The following is an 18,766-nucleotide window of genomic DNA, read 5'->3' on the forward strand; positions in this document are numbered from 1 at the left end:
AAACTAACACGATCACCCTCATATCACGTAAACTAACACGATCACTCTCATATCACGTAAACTAACACGATCATTCTCATATCACGTAAACTAACACGATCATTCTCATATCACGTAAACTAACACGATCATTCTCATATCACGTAAACTAACACGATCACTCTCATATCACGTAAACTAACACGATCACCCTCATATCACGTAAACTAACACGATCACTCTCATATCACGTAAACTAACACGATCACTCTCATATCACGTAAACTAACACGATCACTCCTCATATCACGTAAACTAACACGATCACTCTCATATCACGTAAACTAACACGATGACTCGGATCACGTAAACTAACACGATGACTCTCATATCACGTAAACTAACACGATCATTCTCATATCACGTAAACTAACACGATCACTCTCATATCACGTAAACTAACACGATCACTCTCATATCACGTAAACTAACACGATCACTCTCGGATCACGTAAACTAACACAATCATTCTCTGAAAATGTACACGGAAATGTTCACTCTCACATACTGTATACGGAAATGTTCACTCTCACATACTGTACACGGAAATATTCACTCTCACATACTGTATACGGAAATGTTCACTCTCACATACTGTATACGGAAATGTTACTCTCACATACTGTATACGGAAATGTTCACTCTCACATACTGTATACGGAAATGTTCACTCTCACATACTGTATACGGAAATGTTCACTCTCACATACTGTACACGGAAATGTTCATTCTCACATACTGTATACGGAAATGTTCACTCTCACATACTGTATACGGAAATGTTCACTCTCACATACTGTACACGGAAATGTTCACTCTCACATACTGTATAAGGAAATGTTCACTCTCACATACTGTATACGGAAATGTTCACTCTCACATACTGTATACGGAAATGTTCACTCTCACATACTGTACACGGAAATGTTCACTCTCACATACTGTACACGGAAATGTTCACTCTCACATACTGTACACGGAAATATTCACTCTCACATACTGTACACGGAAATGTTCACTCTCACATACTGTATACGGAAATGTTCACTCTCACATACTGTATACGGAAATGTTCACTCTCACATACTGTATACGGAATTGTAATATGACTTGAGTGCTTGCTTTATTCTCATTGGCCCACTTCATGTTTTCCTCTCCAGCACCTGTTTGTGAGTAGACCTGTTCGTGCTAAAAATAACTCGACTGGGAAATTCCCTTCACATTGCCGACCGGTTCGTGCTATTTTTAGCACGAACAGGTCTGCAATCTTTGCTTCCCTGTTGTCCAATCGCGCAACGCGTTAGTTTTGACAACAGCCAATCAGAATGCTTGATACAAGCGATCGTTTGGAACCACTTTGTTTACAATATGGCAGACGGTCAACACACAGAACGCGTTAACGCTTTGCTACAATAAACGAAGAAGAACTTAATGATCTATTGAAGAAAAAAGATGCAAAGAACACACGCAAGAACACTGCTGTCGCTGCGAAATTATTTAGGCAATATTTGGGTGCCAAAGGTCAGTCAACGGACTTCGAACATTATAGTAAACATGATTTGGACAGGAGCCTTGGGAAGTTCTACGCTGAAGTGCGACAAGAAAACGGGGACCACTACAAGAAGACAAGTCTAATAGCCATTAGACACGAAATAAATAGGTATGTATCCAGCTCTGCTACGAGTGTGTGTGATATTGAGTGGAATTTACATGAAATATTTAAACTTTCTATAGTTTTAATTTTTAAACACTTCATTGAAGTCTGTGATATTTTTCCTGAGGATATGAACTATGTGTTGTTGGACTTCAGTGTCTCTTTTTAACTGAATTATACAATTTCATATATTTGTGATATTGAAAGCTACTGGTAATTCATCAATATCTACACTCCAATAAAATCTGACCATGGATTAAATATGAAATCTGTGATATATTGTTACTGATTATAAATGTTGTTTTTGCAAATGGTTCTATTATTAAACTGTTGAATTGTTAACTTCTTAATTGTTATTCATTTGTTTTATTTGGTCATTTTACGAAGCAGTTATTGCATTTTGTTTTCGGTGTACACGAGACTATACGGGCCTGGGCAAGAGTTTGTTCACCTCGGCCTTCGGCCTCGATGAACAAACTCTTGCCCAGGTCCGTATAGTCTCGTGTACACCGAAAACAAAATGCAATAATTGTATAATGTTCACTCTCACATACTGTATACGGAAATGTTCACTCTCACATACTGTATACTGAAATGTTCACTCTCACATACTGTATACGGAAATGTTCACTCTCACATACTGTATACGGAAATGTTCACTCTCACATACTGTACACGGAAATGTCACTCTCACATACTGTACACGGAAATGTTCACTCTCACATACTGTATACTGAAATGTTCACTCCCACATACTGTATACGGAAATGTTCACTCTCACATACTGTATACGGAAATGTTCACTCTCACATACTGTATACGGAAATGTTCACTCTCACATACTGTATACTGAAATGTTCACTCTCACATACTGTATACGGAAATGTTTACTCTCACATACTGTACACGGAAATGTTCACTCTCACATACTGTATACGGAAACGTTCACTCTCACATACTGTATACGGAAATGTTCACTCTCACATACTGTATACTGAAATGTTCACTCTCACATACTGTATACGGAAATGTTCACTCTCACATACTGTATACTGGAATGTTCACTCTCACATACTGTATACTGCAATGTTCACTCTCACATACTGTATACGGAAATGTTCACTCTGAGATAATGTACACGGAAATGACCTCTCTCAGATAATGTACACGAAAATGATCTCTCTCAGATAATGTACACGAAAATGATCTCTCTCAGATAATACATCCGAATTGATCATTCTCAAGGATCATGCTATGTAAACGACATCCAATGGAATGTGAAGGGGTAGCCTTTATACTATAGTCTGACAAGTTTGATACGACAAAACTCTGACTCAGTACGGGGTTGGTGTATACCCGTATATAACCACGATGTTAAATATCCAATCGATTTATCTAGATAATGAGTGTGTCTCTATATCAAATACACTGGTGTGAAACTTTGGTGGCCATGATTCAATGAGTATTCAATCAACTCTCCCAGAGCTTATAGCCTTACAGGTGTATTAAACGGGTAAACAATGGCTGTCGCTTTACCTGTCCACAAAAGACAATAGAGCTATTCAGGCGACTATATTTATTCAGAAACATCTGTATATATTATAATACCAAAGAGTACATATACTGTAACAATGGGTTATATCGTATTAAACCCCTGTCCTTCATTAGTGTATGAACGTGGTCCATGCATGCTAAGGCTATAGATCTCTGTAAACTAAGATAGGGAATTATGTAAATGGCGGAATTGAACCGAGAACGATAAAAAAGGATTCTGGCAACAGTTGCGGAATAAAATGTGAACAAATCATAATACAATCTGGTGTGTCATATTGCAAATCTCAATACCGTGTTGATCTTAAAACCAATAGCGTACACATAATAATTCATGTAGCTACGTACAGGTGTGAGGACAGGTAATGTGGAACAGGTAACAATACCTATACATATATACAGGTGTGCCAAAAGTCTGCGACACTGACGTACTCGTCCGGTGGTAGTCTACATATTCAATAAGATATTATAATATCTCTTACGAATATGTCTCACAGTTGTAACATATGTCACCGCTGCTTGGCGACGACGGGATTTTGTGAATTCATTTGGTTTGCATATATATCCGCAAACCCACTTCCACCTTTTTGAAATTCCCTACCACACGTTCGACGATTTCAGGAAGATGAACAATAAATGTCTGATAGCTGCTATATAAAATAAAAGGCTATATGTTGCTAACACTAGTATATATGTATATAACCACCATATATGCAGCTCACTGAAGTCATCGAATTGAAATTACACAGTCACATTTGCCTCCGGAACTTCTTCCTTAGTTGGGGTAGCCACAGGTTCATTTATACCCTCCTTGGGGGATTCCGTGTTGACTGGGGGAGAAGCGGGATTCTGTGGGACAGTATCCGTCTGTGGAACAGTAATGGCGGAAATTATCTCCCCGTTCAATGTCTTAGGTGCACGTGTGGAGCGCGTGCTTTTGAAACTACTTTTGTTACTGAGATAACCCCCAACACTTCCATCCATCCCATGTGTGAGAGTCGACCTTGACCGCGTACCAAGGTTCACGCGCGCCGTGGTGATAGAATCTAGTTTACTATTAGATCCGTTGTCAATATTCGGTAAAATCAACGGGGCAAAATGGTCATTCCGTGGACTGTTGTAATGCTCAAATTGTACTTGTCCATTGATTTTTTGAGATGCTAAATATTTAGCCCGATTGTAAAGTCTCTCGGCGTATTGAGGCATATCTGTCTGTTGTGAGGGTTTTTCAACCTTTGCTTGATGCTTCACATGGTGCCGATAATGCGTGCGGCCAAGGTCAAATCGAGACTGGTGTTTCATAACCTTTCTGGCAGGAAAATGTTTGTAACTTTTGTCAAAAACTAGTCGCGGTGACTTGATTCCTGGCGACGGAGATGGCGAGTTTGGATCGCTCATTTCTTGGGTTTCCTCATCGGAAAAACCGTGATATGTTTTTTGCCTTCTTGTCATAAAGTTTGTACGATAGAACTCAACTTCTCTCACTTTCCTATTTTCCGAGTCCAAAAGACTGCATTTTTCTGAGAGTTTATTGGACAAATCGGCGACTTCCTGTTCTCTGCAGCGTTGATTCATATCAGTCAGCATCTGCTGCTGTTTTCCAAGTCTCCGTCTCTCGAAGCTGTTCGAAAGTTCCATGATGGCGACTTTCTCTGGGGTGGGGAGTCGTAATTTGTGATCTCGGTAGGTTGAGCTGTACCCCATACCTTTAAGATTGTCTCGTGTGGGGTCGGTCAGAAATGGTGGTCGAGGTTCGAATTCCTCTAAACACATTGTGGACGTAAACAGCCTCATCTTGACGTCTTTCGTCCTAACTTATCTCACAGAATTCGTTCGCACAATTATCAAATGACAGACACGTACCTTAAGTCATGCCGTGTAATATTCCAGCTCTCGCGGAGACACGTCCAAAGAATATTTGATTTAATCCATATTCCAGAAAAAACAATCTGTCTCACAACTGGGCCAGTTTGACCACTGTCCGTATCGTCAACTCGCGTTTATTGCACTGTAATAAATTTCCCTTGATCTGTTATTATCGCCCGGGTTCCCAAACCTTCCTCTGCCATTCGATATGCTCGGCAGATTTCTAAAATGAACGCTAGTGTGTTTGTAACTAAGCGAAATTTAAATCCACGAGAAATAAAAGCGATTACCTGTCCTAAAGAAACATTTTAATACCAACAATAAGTGTTGGTTTTACGATTAGTCCACAGAAAAGCTTCAGTGTTACTCCGGCTACTTACTTACCAAACACACGTAGGCATTACCCTGCTCTATATAACGCTATTGTTCGTGTTTCCCTATATTGAGTATACCTGCTAGAAGTCGGCGAGGCTTGACAGGTATTGTATTTCCTTATCGAACTCGACCTATACTAGTCCACCAACATACCACCACAAGTCTCCACTGCGCATGACAAAGAAAACACAAATCTGGCTGGCGTTCATACCGCTAGAATTATTAATAATGAATCATATAGCTTAAGATTTAAATAAAAAACAAAACAGGTATTTAGTTTAAACCAGAATTTTGGCACGTATATATATATTTCGGAGTGGAGAAGGTGCGGAAAGTATCGTTACAAAGCATGGATCAATACTATTATGACGGGTAGACTGGCGCTAAAGGTGGATAATGGAATGCTTAGTTTAAATGTGAAAGTGTTGTATTACCTGTTGAGTCTCTCCAAAGTGGAACCCTTATATACATAAGATGTACACAAGATGTACATAAGAATAATTCCCATGACGAGTTCGACCTGAAATCGCCCCACTGTGAATGATAATTAGCGTAAATCACCGTTGTTTGTCCTCGAGATTGCGGAAATCACACGCAACGTACTTGTATGTCTATACATGGTACATGTAATTGGCGCGAGAGAGATCTTAATAGATATATATATAATGTATGTAGTTGAGTGTCCTTGTCCTTGTAGATAATGTATACATCCATATTCAGGTTATAGATATAATCTTATATTAATTGGACTGATCGTTTGTGATTAGAGCACTACATTAGATATTTCACTCACTTGGAATACTTAAAGATAACTGTACAATGTTAGGTCGTGTTAAAGTACCTTTACTAAATCGATTTAAAGGAGTTTTGATACGACGAGGAATAAGTTATATGGTTTGTGATGATTACAGTTATATTGAGTTGCAAGATTGTATTTGCTTACCGAGTTTATCACCCAGTGAACAGCCAGGTCATTTCCCGCCGGGTCTCCTTGTAGTAGTTGGTGACTACCTCAATGAACAAAATACGGGAGGTCCGTCGCATGCCATTCAGCTAAAGATAGGATAAAGTGTCTTGCCCAAAGACACAACTACGACACACAGATCGCACAGATCGGTCCGTTTGTCAGCTTCTCTAGAATCACCAATCGCCACGAGTAGGGAGCGTCGAATCACACCCCGGACCTTCACGTACGTGACCGGCGCTCTAACCCGACTGAACTATCGCCGACCTTTGTAAGAAACAGCGAACTTTCATGGTGATGTCATTACATGTAAGTCGTGACAATACTACATTGTATCTGAGATATAAGTCAGAGGCGACTAATGTGAACCCCTTACCATTACTGTTGTTCCATGCGGCATCAATGCTATCTACAGAAAGTGAAAGATTAACATGCGGTAAAATGACATTCCTCCGAGGGGGTACGGTAAAATGACATTCTTCCGAGGGGGTTAGATTAACATACGGTATAACGACATTCCTGCGAGGGGGGTTAGATTAACATACGGTAAAACGACATTCTCCGAGGGGGTTTAGATTAACATGCGGTAAAATGACATTCCTCCGAGGGGGTTAGATTAACATACGGTACAATGACATTCCTACGAGGGGGTTAGATTAACATACGGTAAAATGACATTCCTCCGAGGGGGTTAGATTAACATGCGGTAAAATGACATTCCTGTGAGGGGTTAGATTAACATACGGTACAATGACATTCCTCCGAGGGGGTTAGATTAACATACGGTAAAATGACATTCCTCCGAGGGGGTTAGATTAACATACGGTAAAATGACATTCCTGTGAGGGGGTTAGATTAACATGCGGTAAAATGACATTCCTCCGAGGGGGTTAGATTAACATACGGTACAATGACATTCCTGTGAGGGGGTTAGATTAACATACGGTAAAATGACATTCCTCCGAGGGGGTTAGATTAACATACGGTACCATGACATTCCTGTGAGGGGGTTAGATTAACATACGGTAAAATGACATTCCTGTGAGGGGGTTAGATTAACATGCGGTAAAATGACATTCCTCCGAGGGGGTTAGATTAACATGCGATAAAATGACATTCCTACGAGGAGGTCAGAGTAACATACGGTACCATGACATTCCTGTGAGGGGGTTAGATTAACATACGGTAAAATGACATTCCTGTGAGCGGGTTAGATTAACATGCGGTAAAATGACATTCCTCCGAGGGGGTTAGATTAACATGCGGTACAATGACATTCCTCCGAGGGGGTAATTTTAACATGCGGTAAAATGACATTCCTCTGAGGGGGTTAGATAAACATGCGGTAAAATGACATTCCTCTGAGGGGGTTAGATTAACATACGGTAAAATGACATTCCTACGAGGAGGTCAGAGTAACATACGGTACCATGACATTCCTGTGAGGGGGTTAGATTAACATGCGGTAAAATGACATTCCTGTGAGGGGGTTAGATTAACAAACGGTAAAATGACATTCCTACGAGGAGGTCAGAGTAACATACGGTACCATGACATTCCTGTGAGGGGGTTAGATTAACATACGGTAAAATGACATTCCTGTGAGGGGGTTAGATTAACATGCGGTAAAATGACATTCCTCCGAGGGGGTTAGATTAACATGCGGTACAATGACATTCCTCCGAGGGGGTTAGATTAACATGCGGTAAAATGACATTCCTCTGAGGGGGTTAGATAAACATACGGTAAAATGACATTCTTCCGAGGGGGTTAGATTAACATGTGGTAAAATGACATTCCTGTGAGGGGTTAGATTAACATACGGTAAAATGACATTCCTGTGAGGGGGTTAGATTAACATGCGGTAAAATGACATTCCTCCGAGGGGGTTAGATTAACATACGGTAAAATGATATTCCTCCGAAGGGGTTAGATTAACATACAGTCAAACGACATTCCTCCGAGGGGGTTAGATTAACATACGGTACCATGACATTCCTGTGAGGGGGTTAGATTAACATACGGTAAAATGACATTCCTGTGAGGGGGTTAGATTAACATGCGGTAAAATGACATTCCTCCGAAGGGGTCAGAGTAACATACGGTAAAATGACATTCCTCTGAGGGGGTAGATTAACATGCGGTACAATGACATTCCTCCGAGGGGGTTAGATTAACATACGGTAAAAATGACATTCCTGTGAAGGGGTTAGATTAACATACGGTACAATGACATTCCTGTGAAGGGGTTAGATTAACATACGGTACAATGACATTCCTCTGAGGGGGTCAGAGTAACATACGGTAAAATGACATTCCTCCGAGGGGGTTGGATTAATATGCGGTACAATGACATCACTGTGAGGGGGTTAGATTGTCATGTCACGGGGTCAGAGTAACATACGGTACAATGACATGCCTGTGAGGGGGTTAGATTAACATGCGGTACAATGACATTCCTTCGATGGGGTTAGATGAACATACGGTACAATGACATCACTGTGAGGGGGTTGGATTAATATGCGGTACAATGACATCACTGTGAGGGGGTTAGATTAACATGCGGTAAAATTGCATTCCTCCGAGGGGGTTAGATTAACATACGGTACAATGACATTCCTCTGAGGGGGTCAGAGTAACATACGGTAAAATGACATTCCTCCGAGGGGGTTGGATTAATATGCGGTACAATGACATCACTGTGAGGGGGTTAGATTGTCATGTCACGGGGTCAGAGTAACATACGGTACAATGACATTCCTGTGAGGGGGTTAGATTAACATACAGTAAAACGACATTCCTGCGATGGGGGTTAGATTAACATACGGTAAAATGACATTCCTGTGAGGGGGTTAGATTAACATGCGGTAAAACGACATTCCTCCGAGGGGGTTAGATTAACATACGGTAAAACGACATTCCTGTGAGGGGGTTAGATTAACAAACGGTACAATGACATTCCTGTGAGGGGGTTAGATTAACATACGGTATAACGACATTCCTCTGAGGGGTTAGATTAACATACGGTAAAATGACATTCCTCTGAGGGGTTAGATTAACATACGGTAAAACGACATTCCTGTGAGGGGGTTAGATTAACATACGGTAAAACGACATTCCTCCGAGGGGGTTAGATTAACATACGGTAAAACGACATTCCTGTGAGGGGGTTAGATTAACATACGGTAAAACGACATTCCTCCGAGGGGGTTAGATTAACATACGGTAAAATGACATTCTTCCGAGGGGGTTAGATTAACATACGGTATAACGACATTCCTGCGAGGGGGGTTAGATTAACATACGGTAAAACGACATTCCTCCGAGGGGGTTAGATTAACATACGGTAAAATGACATTCCTGTGAGGGGGTTAGATTAACATGCGGTAAAACGACATTCCTCCGAGGGGGTTAGATTAACATACGGTAAAACGACATTCCTGTGAGGGGGTTAGATTAACAAACGGTACAATGACATTCCTGTGAGGGGGTTAGATTAACATACGGTATAACGACATTCCTCTGAGGGGTTAGATTAACATACGGTAAAAATGACATTCCTCCGAGGGGGTTAGATTAACATACGGTAAAATGACATTCCTACGAGGGGGTTAGATTAACATGCGGTAAAATGACATTCCTCCGAGGGGGTTAGATTAACATACGGTACAATGACATTCCTGTGAGGGGGTTAGATTAACATACGGTAAAATGACATTCGTTCGAGGGGGTAGATTAACATACGGTAAAATGACATTCCTTCGATGGGGTTAGATTAACATACGGTACAAAAACATTCGTTCGAGGGGGTTGAATTAATATGCGGTAGAATGACATTCCTGTGAGGGGGTTAGGTTAATATGCGGTACAATGACATTCCTACGTTGGGTGTCATTTTTACCGAATCTAGCCCCATAAAACGCCCGGAAAGGTGCTATACACAATGAAATAGGTACAAATATTCTTCGATTTGTATCACAACTTCAATTAATCTGTAGTTCCATGGTAATCTATCTTTGATAATTTATAAATTTCCACCTGTTATTACAACGGAAACTTACAAGCATGAAAAATAACCGTGTTAACAGAATATTGGATTTCTAGTAAGCAAAACATATTTCTTTAAAAATATCAAGAAAATCCTGTGGCGAAATTTCATCAAGGTGAAAAAAAATATTGCCAATGTAATGTTTTCGTGGTCAAGATAGAAACTACATAATGTAAATACCGGCATCATCGAAATCAAATGTCTTTAATCACAAGAGAAAAAAAAATGAAACAAAATTCCCAGATTCCGCCTCGGATAGGCAATCACGCAAAGTCACGTGTCAAAATTCCCTATTGTCTAAACCACGTGATTTGCTATCATGACGTCACAATTACTCTGACGTACCTTAGTAACTAGCATGTATCTTTACTAGTGAAACCGCACGCTTTCATTGCGATAAAATAATTGTAATTATGGGAAAATCATTCAAATCACGCTTTTCGAAAAAAATAGGAAATCTGAGGAACCTGCTGTGCTGCTGCTGCTGTACATGTAGCATCAAGGTAAGAGGACAGAGTGGCCTAACTTTCTTTTACTTAGGGAATCTTTTTTAACTGTTGTTCTTTCTTCAATTGTCGCAATTCTCACGCTCTTTCTCGTCATGTTTCTCCTGTTGAAAAAGCTTGCTTGATTATATATCGGCTACTGTTACTGCTATTGTTGTTGTTTTGCTATATTGTTTATGAATGTCGAATATATATGAAATAGAATATGATGTATTAATCAACCGAGCATACGAATCCATCTGGGATTCGAACTAAGAATCCTCAAACTCTAAAAACCAATTACCAGATTATATGTATGTACTTAAGTGGACATTCACTTCGATGTGCAGTAATTAGTGATGCCTTTTTTTATAATTACCATCTGATCAAAATAACAAAAAGAGATAATTGTTTAGAGTTAATGTTTTATATATCATTTCAGCACAACAAGGTTGCGCCTTTAGATATAAGTGCATGGGGAATTTCAACAGCTTTGAGGTAAGAGGTTGATTGACATTTACTTGTTTCATATCGAGATTTAATATTTCGGTACTTGTCTAAATTATCAAAAAAATATTATAAGCTTAGGAAAGTAAGATGAACATGGGTATATAAGGATTTGAGGGATAGCAATTAATTTAAAGAACGTCACGAGGATGTTTAACTTCCTATTAAATGCTTAAGTAAATACACCAACCAAGATTATGTGTATACGAAATCGACCATGCATATTCCGTGAAAGATATACATGTTAGAATATTCAGGATTTCAAAATACCTAGACCTACATTAATATTATTCAGGTTTTTAGAATAACTACGTACCGGATTATACAGGTTTCATTGGATATTTTTCAGTGGTATATTTACCTAAAATTAAAAAATCACTTTGATCAATATAAATTGACTTACAGCGGGTATAGTGGTTGTGGTGGAGTGAACTCCATTTTAATAGTTGGAAAAAACCTGATACTCTTGGAATGTGTTTTCAGTATATGAGTTGGCACTTGATATATTGATATGAAATAAAATGAAAAACAAATCCTTAACTTTTGGTCTGCTGAGATTGATTATCGAGGCGCAAGTTGGGCATTATGGTTATATCACGCTTCAAAATGTATTTAAAATAACAACAACATCTTCATCTACGAAATACCAAGAGACCCCATTGTTTAGAGTGTTGGTCTAGTTTAGCGTAAACCAATTCATGTCAATTCAGGTATGTTTATGAATGTAGTGTTTTCCGACATTGATGACGTATCGAAATCCGCATCTAAAAATAGCTCGATAGCAGTGATCGTAGCCTACCGCTTGTTTGTGGAGCGGGATTTTACAGATTGTATTATGTAGGCCTAGCTTGTACACTGGGGATCAATAAGTACGCTTTTTAACATTTTCTTTGTAGTCGAAATGAATTCAATTGAATCGCATACAATTTGATTTTTTTTGCGAAGTCAACGAGATTATCCATTTGGAGTTTTCGCGCTATTCTGGTCACAGGGGCTGGATGGAGTCTCGATCTTTCTTATATGCTAATTGTACTGATCAATAGAGGGTTAACAATCTCCTGTGTTCTGGTTACCCGTGATCATTGTATTCGATGTACTTATCATGTCGGTAATTTATAGCTTGGGAGGGAAGAAGCTGGCACGCCATGTTTGGGAAACGGCCCTCATAATCATAGAACTGCCTCTCAGTTGAGCCTAGGACAGCTGTTGGCCCCTAGACACCAACGGCAGACACTCATTCTGTGTCCAGTTACAGGCGTTTGAAATTTCAAACACCTGTGATCTAGTTCGTCGTCTTTTTCATATTTGTTTTATCGCCATGATTGATTAATTCGTCATAAAATGCCAGTCCTAAACGGCACTACAGTAGTGTTAATTTACGTGTTTTTAACAACACGTGTTAAAAAACAACGTAGCAACTGCAAGGAAGATATTAGATCTAATCATGTCTTTTTATAAAAAAGAGTAATAAAGCTTTTACTGAAATTCTATTCAACTAAGTAAAATATTTATAAATTAAGTAAAATATTACATTTAAGTACACGGGAAGGATGGCATAATTAAATATTTTTGCATAGGCAAAATTATTTCTGCCTAGGCAAAAATCGGATATTGCCTAGGCAAAAATATTTAATTATGACATCCTTCCCGCACCATAAAACTCAAGTATAATCATAAGATTATACTAGAAACATCTATTTTTTTCCTAGTAATACTGGCCCAGGTGTTTCCTTGAATTAAGAAGTAGGTTAATAAGTTTATTTCAGTACAAATCATGTTAAGATATCTTACTTAAGTAATTACTTCGGGGAAATAATTAATTTGATTTAGACCCAGGCGTTTTCACGACAATTTCTATCGAAACATAATACTGTCTTCTCATTGGTCATGATTTAGATATATTCCTGATTAAGCTTAACATTAGTATATACGAGGTTTGATTGATACAAGATATATGAAGATTTATTTAGAGTCGTAACGTTAGATGTTAAAAATGAACAATATCTCTGTAAAGCTATTTCTACGGCTAAATAAGAGTAAAATACACTACATAGCGAAAATGACTAGAGAAATGAAAACAACAAGCGACAATGAAGATTACATACATTTATACATTCCATTTTAACTTTACTGTACACGTGCGTGTGCAGAGTATGCTAGATGGCTGATGTAATGTACTAGTTTTCAAAACATTGGTTGTCATTTGGTTGCTATGGTATTGGTAATTAAAAGTGCTTGATATTGACGAGACTTGTCGAGACTCATCCTATTGTGGAGCAGTAACGATGCGACTACACATGAATATATAACAACCATATATATGTTAGTTTCGTTTCATTACTTTTTCTGGTTACTATACACATTTAAAACATCAATGCCCACAGTTCATGCGCAGCTTATTTAGATTATGTTCAGATTTGGTCAAGTTTTAAACTGCCAATGAAGGAAAACAAACAGTTCGATAATTTGATTATATTCACACTGCCTTATTTTCCTTCGTTTTTTAAGAAGTTGAACATTTCCATTATTTTAATACCATAAAGGTAACTTATTTTTACCTGCGGATACTCATGTAACGATTAGCTATACACTTGATACTCCTCATCGTTTCCTTGTACTGTATGTTAATAGATGATATATTTCCTGTTTCTTGATGAATAACAGTTATATTTCATCTTGTGGGGTGGAAACTTCGATATAGTTCACTGTTTTCCGCCTCGTGGGGTGGAAACCTTGATATAGTTCACTGGTTTCCGTCTCATGGGGTGGTAACTTTGATATAGTTCACTGGTTTCCGTCTCATGGAATGGAAAAAAATAGTCCCGCCAAGGGCGATATTTTCCTAGTATTTATTCACTATATTTTCACTCGATTGAATATTTAACGGGCGACATGAAATATTTATCTGTCACCCAAATTGTATTCATATCGACTGTATACTACCATTTGGTAACAGTTCAATGCTTATATTTACATTCATAACTTTATTTTATTTACTGTAGCTTAAAGTTGCCGCTTCTCCTATCACTGACGTCATCAAGTTCAAATACCGGAACAGCCGAAATTTCCAGAAGGAATAATATAGTCCCTCATGTCGTTAACAATAGCAATCACATGAAATGTTTTTTGCACAATTTGGCTTTATATTATATTTTATAAACGTTTGTAGATATCTTCAAATTGTTCACAAATCCATTATTTCTGATATACGGTTAACATTTAGAAGTGATGCGGCGTTGAAGGGGTACTGCACAGGACAGACTCGTTTCCTCGGAAACACTTATGTTTCTATCGACTGGATTTACGTTATTTTCAAAGGAATATCATCTCTTAAATTCTAAATGAACGTCGTCTTGACAGTAGGTGAAAACGATTCCAAGGATATTTCATTAGAAACAGAATCCAGTCCAACCGGTCACATCAGTGTCGCTAACTTAGCAGACGATGTTCAACTTCACAGGGGCTCGATTTTGGAGTAAGTTAGGCCTTTGACATCAGTGAATAACCACATAACTATAATTCAGTATGCATACACAACCAGAAACCATGTCGATACTGCCGTTTTTTCGCAAGATTTAAAAAAAAAAAAAATGCTGGACTTTAAATATTGTCGTGTCTAGCATTTCTGACAATTCGACAACGAGCCCCTGTGTGACGACAGTGACAATTTGATTACTTCCTATAGATCAGGAATAGAGCTTATAATAATTTTGTGTCAGTCGGTCGACTTCATTTTTTCTATTATTAAATTTTACTCTCATAACTTGCGTTGCTTTTTTTTTGTGGTGGTTTACGTAGATAAATGCTAGCATTCGAAATCTCTCCTGGCCGAATGTAACTGGGGACCATTGTTTTGACCAGCAACACCTGGGGCTGTATCCCTACTCTGACCGAATCATTGTAAATTGTAGTATACACTCTGATGAATACACTTTGGTTTACTAACGACATATAGGCAAATGCAACACAGAATGTAAATATATAACCTATACACTGCGGAAAATGAAATATAAGTGTACATTGCAAATAATGGGTAGCGGTGTATTATACTTAGGCATGACTTACAGTTCTATTAGCATAGTAGTTTGTTTCCTCGACTTTCACTCTCTCTCACATGTTATCTTGATCTTTTCAGTGTTTTCCTGCATGTTCTACATTCAGTTTAACCTATATAGAGTGACCTGTTGATACTTCATGTCTTTATATCAATTTCAGAAATATCGATGCCCTAGCTACTTCCGATGCAGAAATCAAGTATTGGCGAGGCTTTACCTGATTCAGACATTCTGCACCATCAAAGTCTCCAATCTCTAATACCCTTGGCTGCAGAAATCCATTTATGCCCTTCAGCCCTTGTATCGGGAGTTACTTTCCGCGTCTGACGAAGATGTGGACATCGCTGGAATCAACTTAATTTCTTCTGTATCCTGTGTAATCAAATCTAGGACGCGAACAATAAATGCGAACTCGGACCTACCTGAAGACACTCCTCTACCATTTTACATCCGATCACATGAGACAGACGCCATTCAGGGTGAGTCGTGTTCCTCTGGTCACATCGGCTGTCAAGCTTAGCGCTATACCATGTACTGGTAGAGTGAAACGAAGAGATGTAAATCCAGTAGATCATAATTGTGTTTTTGATGTTTAATACCTAAAAAAGTATTTCACTCAACGTTCCCTAGTTAAAAGAAATTTCCATATATAGGAAAACATTATTGGACTTGAGAAAAAAAATCTTTATGAAGCTACTTTCCTTGATTTCTGTAAATTGATGCTTTCATATGAACAAAAGCCACGGCTGGTTTGTACAGTAAGAGACGTTTGACTAGGTACTTTAGTTGACACATATTATGTGATTTTCCTAGAATATTTCAAAAGCATACGAGGCTTTTTTAAAAGTTCGACACGGTAAAAACATCGTGACTTACTCTGTGAATTAAACTTAGCTGTGTCTCATTTTCGCAACATCATCGGTTGAACTGATTATCATAGAGAAAAAAAATCTTTTTCAGGAATTGTTATTCGTGGATCTTTTGCTCAAGACAGTATCGGACCAATGTTCACCAATGCTCAGTGTACCAGCATGGCATATCAAGCACTGGCTTACAAAATGGTGTGCGGACAACCGGATACCTGGAATTACCATGATATTGATGCAATTCTTCAACAAGGTCACATTCTACACTGTTATTTCCGGGATGACTTAAAACTAAGTAACAATGTGGATAATAGAATAGCACTTTATGAGTTACCACACTCTCATGAAGTTGGCGTTTTCCCATCAAGCATTACTGGACCTTCATCGATCGTCTCTGCACAGAATGTTCAAATGACCGTTGCTTACGATATCGACGGTATATACGAGTATGAAAGTCGAGAAATCGCAGCTAGTTTCGACAATGTAGTCACCGAATTCCCAGTCTTCATATCAAAAACATTTTCTACTGATAATGTCGAAGCTATAAACATGATTTTAACAGTGGGAGCATTTTCCATGGCAATATGGAGGCAAAGTAATGAGAATACAATTTGGCTTTTTGATAGCCATAGAAGAGATCCGACTGGTCTGGTTCATGCTGTTTCTATATTGGAAACGGACTCCTTCGACAATGGTGCTGCACTGGCTCGATCGTTTGATAATGCCAATGGATTACTGGAGCACATAACAGAAATCTATGGGAAGAACTTCTACTATAATGCCAGATTATTTAACCTTGATATGGTAAAACTTCATTTCTCTTTTTACCTCAGTCGCTTAGGGCTTTTTCTCGATGGTGGTGGATGGGGGCCTTTTGGTTCATTTTGGGAAGACAATTGGTGAATTTGTAAAGATTGTTTTCAGGAGTAAACTGCAGTTTTTTGAAATTCTGCTTTAAAATGAAATAATTCCAATTGGGAATGGGGTCCATTAATGCCCCCAAAAAGCCCTGTTGCGATCAATTGAATTATTTTGACGTGTTTCTTAGGGTAAAAGGTGATGGACAGCAGAAATGTACCCAGCAGGACACTATTTTATCATTAGTTTTGTTGATAAGAGTCTCAGTATTTGCTGTTTAAAAGTTTATCAAGGTAAACAATAGGTTTTGTTTGGTATGAACTCTCTAAGGCTTCAATCACATTAAAATTTTACTTTCTATAGGGCAATTCTGACAGTGTCCCTGCAGCCGGAAATAAATCAGACGAGGCGCAGGACAACAAGGAAGATTCCCAGGATGACATCACTGACACACCATTGGACGGTAAGGACATCAATTAATTTACTATTTACTTCAATAACTGCATATTATAGATTCGATATAGACAACTGCTTATACAGTATTAGTAAATAGTTGATTTATTGAACGCAGTCACAATTATTTGAATGTTGAAAAGTGAATGAAAATATTTGTCACTTATGTTTACCTATGTTTATCTACTCTTAATAACAATAATTTGTTATCAATATTGCAGAAGAGAAATATCCTCCTTGAAGCAACATGGGCTTTTGTTGAGTGGTCAGGCGATGAAGATGGATTAGTCTGCCGGAAAATACATCCTTCAGATACTCTTCAGCATGGTTGGTAGCAAGCAAATGTAAATACTGACATCCTGTGCCTGCTTTCCTTTCATTTGTGAGGCCCTGTAGATACTGCCATCCTGTGCCTGCATTCCATTCATTTGTGAGGCCATGTAAATACAGCCATCCTGTGCCTGTTTTCCTTTAATTTTTGAGGCCATGTAAATACTGCTATCCTGTGCCTGCTCTCCTTTCATTTATGAGGCCATGTAAACCCTGCCATCCTATGCCTGCATCCTTTCATTTATGAGGCCATTTAAATCCTGCCATCCTGTGCCTGCTTTCCTTTCATTTGTGAGGCCATGAAAATACTGCCATCCTGTGCCTGCATTCCTTTCATTTGTGAGGCCATGAAAATACTGCCATCCTGTGCCTGCTTTCCTTTGATTTGTGAGGCCATGTAAATCCTGCCATCCTATGCCTGCATTCCTTTCATTTGTGAGGCCATGAAAATACTGACATCCTGTGCCTGCATTCCTTTCATTTGTGAGGCCATGTAAAGCCAGCCATCCTGTGCCTGCTTTCCTTTCATTTGTGAGGCCATGAAAATACTGCCATCCTGTGCCTGCATTCCTTTCATTTGTGAGGCCATGTAAAGCCAGCCATCCTGTGCCTGCTTTCCTTTCATTTGTGAAGTCATGTAAATACTGCCATCCTGTGCCTGCTCTCCTTTCATTTGTAAAGCCATGTAAATACAGCCATCCTGTGCCTGCTTTCC

The 18,766-nt window shown here is 38.8% G+C and overlaps 2 protein-coding genes across 2 annotated transcripts; one reads left to right on the forward strand and one right to left on the reverse strand.

Moving 5' to 3' along the window:
* Positions 1-3,254: 3,254 nt before the first annotated feature.
* Positions 3,255-5,599, reverse strand: LOC117327377. The gene has a single exon (XM_033884324.1). The coding sequence runs from the start codon at positions 5,036-5,038 to the stop codon at positions 3,986-3,988; it is 1,053 nt and encodes a 350-aa protein (XP_033740215.1). The 5' UTR covers positions 5,039-5,599; the 3' UTR covers positions 3,255-3,985.
* A 10,946-nt stretch (positions 5,600-16,545) lies between these two features.
* Positions 16,546-18,436, forward strand: LOC117326706. Its single transcript, XM_033883427.1, has 3 exons — positions 16,546-17,214; positions 17,632-17,731; positions 17,943-18,436. Exons 1-3 carry the CDS (start codon positions 16,549-16,551, stop codon positions 17,960-17,962), a joined length of 786 nt encoding a protein of 261 aa, XP_033739318.1. The 5' UTR covers positions 16,546-16,548; the 3' UTR covers positions 17,963-18,436.
* Positions 18,437-18,766: the final 330 nt, after the last annotated feature.

The sequence above is a fragment of the Pecten maximus genome, chromosome 5 (assembly GCF_902652985.1).
Source record: "Pecten maximus chromosome 5, xPecMax1.1, whole genome shotgun sequence".
Lineage (NCBI taxonomy): Eukaryota > Metazoa > Mollusca > Bivalvia > Pectinida > Pectinidae > Pecten > Pecten maximus.

What these genes read in the sequence shown, in the direction of transcription:
- LOC117327377 (XM_033884324.1), bottom strand. Translation starts at nt 5,038, where the DNA reads ATGAGGCTGTTTACGTCCACAATGTGTTTAGAGGAATTCGAACCTCGA.
- LOC117326706 (XM_033883427.1), top strand. Translation starts at nt 16,549, where the DNA reads ATGTTCACCAATGCTCAGTGTACCAGCATGGCATATCAAGCACTGGCT. An exon ending in GATTATTTAACCTTGATATG is followed by an intron (nt 17,215 to 17,631) that starts GTAAAACTTCAT and finishes TACTTTCTATAG; the next exon opens with GGCAATTCTGACAGTGTCCC. An exon ending in CACTGACACACCATTGGACG is followed by an intron (nt 17,732 to 17,942) that starts GTAAGGACATCA and finishes TCAATATTGCAG; the next exon opens with AAGAGAAATATCCTCCTTGA.